General features: G+C 43.6%; 1 protein-coding gene across 1 annotated transcript; it reads right to left on the minus strand.

Moving 5' to 3' along the window:
* Window positions 1-8255: 8255 nt before the first annotated feature.
* Window positions 8256-9191, minus strand: LOC306923868 (UBX domain-containing protein 1-like; the record flags this gene model as incomplete). Its single annotated transcript, XM_079502212.1, has 1 exon — window positions 8256-9191. The coding sequence occupies one exon, from the start codon at window positions 9189-9191 to the stop codon at window positions 8256-8258; it is 936 nt and encodes a 311-aa protein (XP_079358338.1).
* Window positions 9192-9460: the final 269 nt, after the last annotated feature.

Below are 9460 nucleotides of genomic sequence, written 5' to 3' on the forward strand. Positions count from 1 at the left end.
CACGCACACACACACACACACACACACACACACACACTTCGATGACAAGATGACATGTCAGCTGGATTACCTCACAATACCTCTCCGGCTCTCCCCTTCCTCTATATTATCCACTCTTTGTAATAACGTGTATTCCTAAAACGTTACTGTCTGAGTCTCTCAATCCTTCACCCGTGACCGTGAGGTCCCCATTATCCCTGGACACATGTGCCTGTGAAGGTGTTGCCAATAGCTTAGGTCAAATTAGCCAGAATTCAACCTCACAGTCACAATGTGTTGTTTAGATCAGCCATTTGTACAATTTTATTTTGTTTCACATTAGCCCAAAATGGGCACACTAGGGTTATACCTAAACACAAACTACAGTAGGCTAACATACAAATATTTAGCCATGTCAATATGGCAGCAATGTAATTCTGATGAAAACATCTTGCAGTTTGTTTTAAGGGTCTTGGTTTGGGGGTATGAAAATGTGGTCATGCAAACCCCACTACAACAGAACAAAGAAGAAGTGCTGAATGGTTCTATTGGTTCACAAACTTCACACAGGTAGACACATGATAAGCCAGGTATAGTCTTTGATCTAGATGCATATAGCGTACAGTATGAATCAGCATTCAACAGCGACTTACTCACCATTTTGTTGACTTGCCTCAAGTTGCCTGTCATGTAAGGAAAACCACAGCTTTGTAGCTCAAGTCCAGTTCGTTCCTCTTTTTATAGGACACTGATTAGTACACACACACACGCGCACGCGCACAGTGACACACAGTCCAGAGGCAAGTGCCACAGTGCCGGACTGGCCAGGCAGCGGGGGATTAAGAACACTCATGACATGGAGTCAGGATGACCTGACATTTATTCTCCATTTCTGGTGCAATTAAATAATAACTACGTACCTGTCGACATTTGTCCTGGGGAGCATGCTTCTATCCAATTCTGATTCATACACAAGGCATTCTGACTTTGGAAGCTTCTTATTAAGATTAACTTAATCGGTTCCGGTTCCCGCTGAAAGCTAACAGCATTCCCTAAGAATTCGAACTTGCTGCGCTGCACGCCTCCAATTACTGGCTTGCTAGCCCAAGTGCAACTGGAGAGCATTCACATTCACACGTCATTGTCTGCCTGTTGGAGTGTTGCCTGCATGGGGGGATCTGTGCATGCGTGCGTGCGTGTGTGCGCGCGTGTGTGTGTGTGTGTGTGTGTGTGTGTGTGTGTGTGTGTGTGTGTGTTGTGTGTGTGTGTGTCAGAGCATTCATTAAAAAAGTTGATGCATCGATGCATCGATTTCATTAACACAAGTCGATTCAAATTAGGAGAAGTCGAAAGTCGGGGGAAAAAATAAATTAAAAAAAATATATATTTTCAATAGTTTTCCCCTTATCATATGTTTTGCTCTATGTGTGCGTGTGTACAGAATTCCAACTGTAGGATTGATTATTGTCACGGAGTCACGGACAGAAGTCATTCTTTCCCTTTGCATACCGCACCGGAGCGCACTCGCCTATTAGTTTGCATTCCATTCAGAACGCGCCCTTAATTAAGAACCTAACTGCAGCTGTGTGTGGCTCTCAGCGGTGTCCCACAATAGGCCTATCTCACAGCCCCCTTTCCACGCCCCCTTCCGGTAGCTAGTGGTGTCATTTAACATTAGCATTTACATGTTTTTTTCTCTGGAGAATCTAAGTACATTTCCTAAAATGTGACAGACCAATATTATTATGAAGCAAACAAGATGGTAAATCAGCTCGAACAGATAGAACAAACCTTACCTTGAGAAAACAAAAGTTGTAGACTTCTTAAATGACCTCTGTTAACATGTAGTGTCTATGGAGTGACGTCACGCTATCACCACTAGCTCCGAAAGGGGGCGTGGAAAGGGGGCGGGGAAATTCTGTGAGATAGGCCTATTGGCTGGCTAAAGTTGAACTGCGCTGTGTCAGAGAAGTAACAGATAGAAGCACGCAAACTTTATCCCCAAACTACCCCCCCCCCACCTCCGTGCTGGAAATAAAACGTCTGGGTTTCAATGCAATGACTGTCCTGTTTCTGGTTTAGCTTTACGTGTGGGACGCATGAATCTCTCCGTCTCCAGTCAGTGCGGGTTGTTGTTTATTTGCATGGCTCAGAAAATAAGTAACAAACTAACATGAGAACGTTATCGAGTTGTTAGGAGGAGTTGTGAGGAGGAGGAGAAGGTTCACGTCGTGAATGTGGAAGGTAATAGCACATTGTATTCTGGTGATGTGCTAACTGCTGCTGGCTAATGATTTACAAAATGCGACTTTATTCAGCTTTATTAATTTCGGTGGAATAATATGTGTGTTCTATAGACCTGTATTATTTAATTGGGTTAAAGTAGCTAGGCTACTCTCAGTACTCTGTCAGTTCAAAACATTGAACATGTCCATATATACCTGTATGAATACATCTTTATTTTATTAAATAGTACATTTTATGGGTTTTGATTTAAGTATCGTTGCATGAAATCTGATAACTCTATTTTGTGGGAAATGTTTGGTGCATGTTTGGTGCAAGATGCTCAAGATAGATAGGCTGAAAGGATTAATATGCAACCACCTGAAAAGAAATATGCTACAGTTTCACTAATACAGACCAATTATTTGTTTACAAACATTGGGACTGGGCGCTCGGGTGACTGTTTCATGTAATCAATTACCAACAGATCTCCAAACCTGTTGTTTTGGGGAGCGCTGGTTTCAGTCCATTCAACCTCCTCTTGTGAGTTGGCTAGTGAGATGCACCCTAGGATACATTTATACTTCAAAGCCCAACAGTATTGCGCACAGAGAACAGCGGATATACAAGCTCACATCGCATCGCAGATGCGACTGTTGTGAGCTTAGAGGTCTGCGTGCGCGACACCATCGCGGGACGAAGCATAAATTATACTTGATGGGCTGCAGGTGCGCGTGCAGCCGTGCACAAATAGTCTCTGCTGCTGTGATAATGAGCGCACCTCCCGTTCTTATGACAGCGACTGCAGTGTGGTTTTGAGGACAACTGTTTTGAATTGCTATTATTGTTCAAACACAACAGAAACCAGGGATTATGGATTATATATTTCAAGGGCGAGAGATCACAATCAAAATCCTGATCATTCTTCCTCCACACTGGGAGAAAAACAGCATCTGAAAGTTTGATGGGGCATGTTTTACACGTGAGTGCAGTTAGAACGTTTCCATTGCATCTTATGAGAGGTGGTTTCTTCTGCTGCCTTTATGCACGCGCATGCCGTTTATTATCAGTGTGACGTCGTCTGATAAGGCGTCTATACAGATTGTAGAAAGCAGATTTGATGCATTTGACATGATTATTATGGAATTTGGAGCATGAATGAGTTAATAAGCATGAATTAATAATGCATTAATCATAAATCAAATACGTTGTGCATATCCAGATTCAAACACTGTAGAAAGCAAATGTGATGCATTTAGACCAAGCATGTTGGAATACGAGACGGCTCGCCCCTTTTCCAACTCGCCCAAAGCGGCGAAGATCGGTCGCCTCAACGGGAAGAGCGGTCGCCCCAACGGGAAGAGCGGTCGCCCCAACACGCGGAGAATTCGCCCCCAAAAGTCCGGAGAATTCGCCCAAAAGTCCGGGGAAGTCGCCCCAACAAAGAGAGAGAGAGATTGTGCTGCGCTCTTGCATATTCCTGTGTTGTTTGTGATGATTGGGGGGATTATCTGGGATCGACTACTTCAGTCTTGACATACAACATGATGTGTGATGATGTTGCTTTGCCTTATTATTGACTGAGTTTTGAAAGTAAAGAAGAGTTGTGTTTAAAGGCGTAGTGAAACGGAAATGGTGGACATTTTATTTTGAAGTTTCAGACGGTCTCAAGTTGAAACACCACTATGAAGTTTCTGAACCAATCAGAGCGTCGCATCCCTTCAGGGGATGGGACGGTAGCTAGGGACGGGTAGCTATGCTACGCAGGACAGCGTGTGGTTGTTTGTTTACAAATCAGATAGTCAGCCAGCTTTACCAGTTTACACTTAATGTGGCTTATTTCTACCCTATAATGTTTTCAGATACATTTTTAGCGTGATGATTAAGTTGAAACCGAGTAATACACTCTCTGGATGTTATCTTGAATGGGAATAAAAACGGAAGATGTCTGTAATCAGTAGCAGCTGTGCAGCCTGTGCTGGACGGATGCGGAGATATGGGGAATTAAACTGGTGAGCTTCATTTTTATTGGCTTTTATCGATGTTGGCCTCGACACGTCATCACGCAGCACGTTTTCGTTTTCAGGAAGTAATAATTTATGGACTTTTGATATAAAACACACAAAAATGAGAATTTTCACATTTTTTTGGCATCCATTGTTAGGTATGCCCATATGATGACCATGGATATGGTCTAAAAGTGTGAAAAACGTATTTTTCATTTCACTACACCTTTAAGCTGTCATGGTCCACTGATTCACAATAGTAGCCTACTTTTAAACAGATAGAGAGAGAGATTTTTACCTGTACTATATTTGTACATGTACTTTGAGATTTTTCCTGTACTTTTAAACAGAGAGAGAGGGGGGGTATGTGTCTAGTTATAGTGAGAGCTGAGGGGGCCCAAGGGGGGGTCATCAGCCTCTTTTGTTTGAGTGTGCTGGGTCGTTACTACAACAAGAACAACAACAACATATCAACTGTAGGAATGTAACCATTTATTTGAGAGAAGGTCCAATGTCTTCGACCACAGCTGTGTCAGCTAGTGCTGGTTCAATCACAGCTTCAATCACAACTGGAGCAACTACTGCTGGTTCAACTGGAGCGGTAGCAACTACTGCTGGTTCAACTGGAGCGGTAGCAACTACTGCTGGTTCTGCTGCTTCCACAGCTGTGTCAGCTGGTAGCGGTTCAATGGCTTCAATCAAAGCTGCTTCTACAACTGCAGGCTGCAGGCGCCGTCTCTTTGGAGCAACTACTGCTGGTTCAGCGGTGCTGGTTCGTCTCATTGGAGCTCTTTGGAGGATGAAGTCTCCTCCGGCAAAGCGTTGTGGGAGTCTGACTTGTCTTGGCATCTTCAGTCAGTAGTACTGTATCATTGTGCTCTGTGACCTTCCCTTTTAAAGAAAATCTAAGCTCCACCCTTTTTTTACCTCAACGACTGTCGTTCAGGTGCAGGTGAGACATGATAACAGTAGGCCTATATGAGTCGGGCGTGCTAACGAGCCCCTCCACCCTCCACTCAAAACAAAGGCAGACACTAAGCTTTGAAATACATTTCAACTTGTAAACAACTTGTTGTTTCACCTTAATACTGTGAGTAGGCTATTACAAATACATTGAAATACATTGAAATACATTGAAATGTATTGTAGGCTATTATCTGTACATTATGCTATAAGTCTAAAAGGGGCCAGCTATGGGATATAGTAAATCTAAAAAATACATTGAAATAGAAAATAAAAAGTGTCAACTTAAGTGTTTTAACCCATTTAGGACTGAGACCAGATTCTTCCAGATTCTTCCAGATTCTTCCAGATTCTTACGCTCTCAATAGTTACATTAATTGATTGAACTTGTAATAACTTGTTGTTTGTAAATGCTATGGGCTATAGTAAATCCTTGAAATACATTGAAATAACCTGATATTTATGCTGCATTGATTTATATTTGTATTGATTTATATTGATATTTATAAATAAACATCTGGGTTACTTAATTTACAATTAGTCATACACATGACTACATTAACCATAACTATGTAGCTATGTAGTCATGTAGTCTAAGGTTTCTAAGGTCCTGTAATCTATAGGACTATATGGACCTGTATTGAGGTTGGAGCATTTGCATTCTGTAGGCTACCTGTTCTACAGAATGGCCCATCATCAAAGGTGTCTGGCAGGCAATTTTATGTAAGTGGGAAGCAACAAGAACTTGACACACACACAGCATACAATAACAGGCAGGCAATTTTATGTAAGTGGGAAGCAACAAGGACTTTAGTGCCACCTGCTGAAATAAATGCAAAATTGCAGGTAGGCCTATATTATTATGTTGGTATTATTATTATTATGTATATTAGTACAACAACAAAATTGCAGGTAGGCCTACCATGACATGCAACATAAACATGAGTGCATATGGCTAGTAGTAGTAGACTAGTATGAAAGTCTGTGAAAGATTCCACATAAATTGCCTTCATGATTTGAGTCATTTTCAAAAATCCACCTGTTGGTGGCACTGTAAGTCTGTGAAAGATTTCACAGGATCCACTGGATAACATTATGTAAACATGAGTGCATATAATTTCAAGTACTGTACTTATGTAAACATGAGTGCATATAATTTCAAGTACTGTACTTGGAATGGAATTTCCAGAACAATGGAGGGGAGTAAGCCATTCATTATCCATGCATAATTTTAATTTGACCAACAACAAACGAACAGGTTCTAACTGGTTCTAAATGTTCTCCTTTGACAAACAATGTTCTAATATGATAAATAAGGTAAAATAAACATGAAATAAACACGGGCGAGATATCCGTGCGTTGGGGCGAGATATCCACGCTGTGGGGCGAACTGTCCACACTATGGGGGCGGGCTCTCCACGGCTCGGGGCGAGCCGTCATCACTTTTCGAAAATCTGTGGCGAGCCGTCTTCACTTTTCGAAATTCTGTGGCGAGCCGTCTTCACTTTTCGCGAGGGCGAGTTGGAAAAGGGGCGAGTCGTCTCGGTACCGCATGTTGCATGAAATACCATAAAACTCTATTTTGGGTGGATTTGTAGTGTTTAGGGCATTAAGGGCTTAATAACTAAAAATGACCAAGGGATTTCACTGGGCACCCTCTTGAATTCTTAACACTTCCATCACCATCTAGTGTTCATGTGATGTTACCGCAGGCAGCCAGCCAGCCAATATCTGTGTATTTGCACCAACTACTTCCGGACCACACAGCCCAGCACAGCGAGAGGAGGAGCAAAAAGTTGTACGAGCAGCATGTCTTAGCTTTCACCAGAAGCAGTGATATGTCAATATATTAAAAAATCACTATTTACATCTGAACGTTGGACGGATTGGACAAAAACAACAATTTTGGAGTATTTTTCAGAGAAAAAAGAATCCACAAACAATCCACAATGAATGGATCCTTATGGGGTGTGTGCGCATTAATCCTTATGCTGGGAAGGACGTAAGCACTGCCTAGCAACCTGGACGGCACGAAAGGTTAGTTTTGAGCATCGGCTGCTTGGAATTGATATAAACCTTAAACCCGCCATATGGCGGGTATGCCGATCTGAGGGGTAAAATCTTAACCCGTCATCTGGCGGGTTATGGGGCGGCTTGGCGTCCTGAGTGTTAAGAGGTGACCCCAAGCTACAAGAAAAAAAATTTACTGACAAAACCACGTTCAGCCAAAAATCTGCCTTCGGCTCCTGGACTATTCGCCTTCTCAGAAAACATGAGACAGGGACAAAAAAAGAAAGAAAGAAATTAAGAAAAAATCCTGTCAAGTCCTAGATCTGCTATGCTGTCACATAAAAAAAAAGGTGCATGGGAGGGGACATAATTTCTACACCCTCCCTAATAAACCAACCCAGGTCACCAGAGACAATACAAGGGAAAGAGAAATAGTCAGAATGACTAAATTGGCACAAAAAGAGATTAGAAAAGCATTAGAATAAACTCTTTATGGGTGTTGACACAATGTGATTTGTGCCCAGTGCTCTAATGCTCTATTTTAATGAAATAAATTCAACCATATACCTAACTACCGTAGGCCTATGACTCAGTTAAAGAACAAAATTACACAGTGCATATTCTTCTGCCATGATGTCAATATTGCCAAGATTATCTTCAGCCATTTCTCTGTAGGCTATTAAAAACATTGATAATCCAAATAGTCTCCTCATTGAGTTAAACTGCACAGTGAAAAAAAGATCTAACAACAATGCAAACAAATCGATTCTGACAATTTCATTTTAAATAAAATATTTCAACTCTATGTTGATTTTATTTGAATTAAAATCAATCCAAATAAGCCAGACCCAGATGTTCCTCCTAATTCAAAGTATTTTTGCAGACATTTTCTAGCAAGAGGGATTCCATGGGTTTCATGCAGTCTGAACTCTTTATAGCCTTAATTTGTACAGTTTTTACAGTTAACGATAATGGAATGATTCTGCAGATTGGGTTACCCTCATGCGACAGTCCTCCTCCTCTCCTGCATGTTCATCTCTGGGCCAGCCTCTTAAGTAACTGTGAGGTATAGGCTCACAGATTGAATGTCCTGTTCTCTGGCCAAACAACAGGCTTTTTGGTAACAATGAGCACAGCGGAAGGCACCAGGCCCAGCTCTTTGAGGGGCTTCTCCATGTCCATCTCGGTGTACACGTGGCGCGGGTAGGGCGACAGCAGGTTGAAGTCCGGACCCCCGGGACCTGTCTTCGTCTGCACATAGACCCGCACCGCCGCCAGAGACTCCTGGGCCTTGAAGACCGCCGTGATAGCCGATCCGTCCAGCAGACGCACCTGGATCCTGCTCTCGTCGTACTCTTTCTTGGCGGACGGAGGAGGAGGACCCTCGCTGGTGGGCGGCGATGACGTGTCCACGGGAGGGGAGGACTCGACGGCGCCGGAAGAACCACCGCCGCACTTCCGCATCCTCTCCTCTCGGTCGCGCGCTATCTTATCCTTCACCCGCTGCTTGGCGATCTTGTCCTCCATCTTCTCTCGCTGCTGCAGCTCGACCAGCTTCATCCTCTCTTCGTCCTGCATCTTCTGTCGGACGTGCGTCAGCTCCTGGCCTTGCCTCCTCCGCTGCTTCTCCCGCTCCACCTCCTCCACCCGCTCCCTCTCTATGCGCTCCGCTTGTTTCTCTCGCATGAGCTGCTCCAGCCTTTTGACCTTCTCGCTTTTCTCCTCCTCTATCTTTTGCACCTTCTCCATCAAGTCTGCTTCGTCATTTGCGGCGCCTGCTGCCGTGGGCTGTGCTGCCGTGCTGGCCTGGCTGTCCGCCGCATCAGCCTCGAGGACATTCCCTACAGGAGGTACGTAGGGCTCATCGATGTCAGGGTCATTCTGGTGCTCCTGTAGCCAGTCCATGGCTCGTTCGATTCCCTGGTTCCCTGTGTTTGCCACTGCCTTCTCCGCACTGTTCTTCCCAAAACCCATCTCCAACAGGGACTCTAGTGTTGTTTGTTCTGCCATCTTTGGATCAGTCAACACGGAACCGTCAAGTGTCCGGGTAGATCAGTCACTGGAGCAAGAGGGGTCTTTGAATCACTAGGTTCAGAGTTCAACGCCTAGTAATGATACAAAAGACTGATCGGAATAGATTGCTGTGTCTGAAAATGTTCCCGTTTCTTTTATACGATTATTGCCGTGATGTAACATGTCCATATTTGGGCGCTGCAGACAGAGGACCATATTTGCATGTGGCACATGACAGAGCGGGAGTAATGATGTCAACATAACCA

This window comes from Electrona antarctica (genome assembly GCF_951216825.1).
Source record: "Electrona antarctica genome assembly, chromosome: 5".
In the NCBI taxonomy this organism is placed as follows: Eukaryota; Metazoa; Chordata; class Actinopteri; order Myctophiformes; family Myctophidae; genus Electrona; species Electrona antarctica.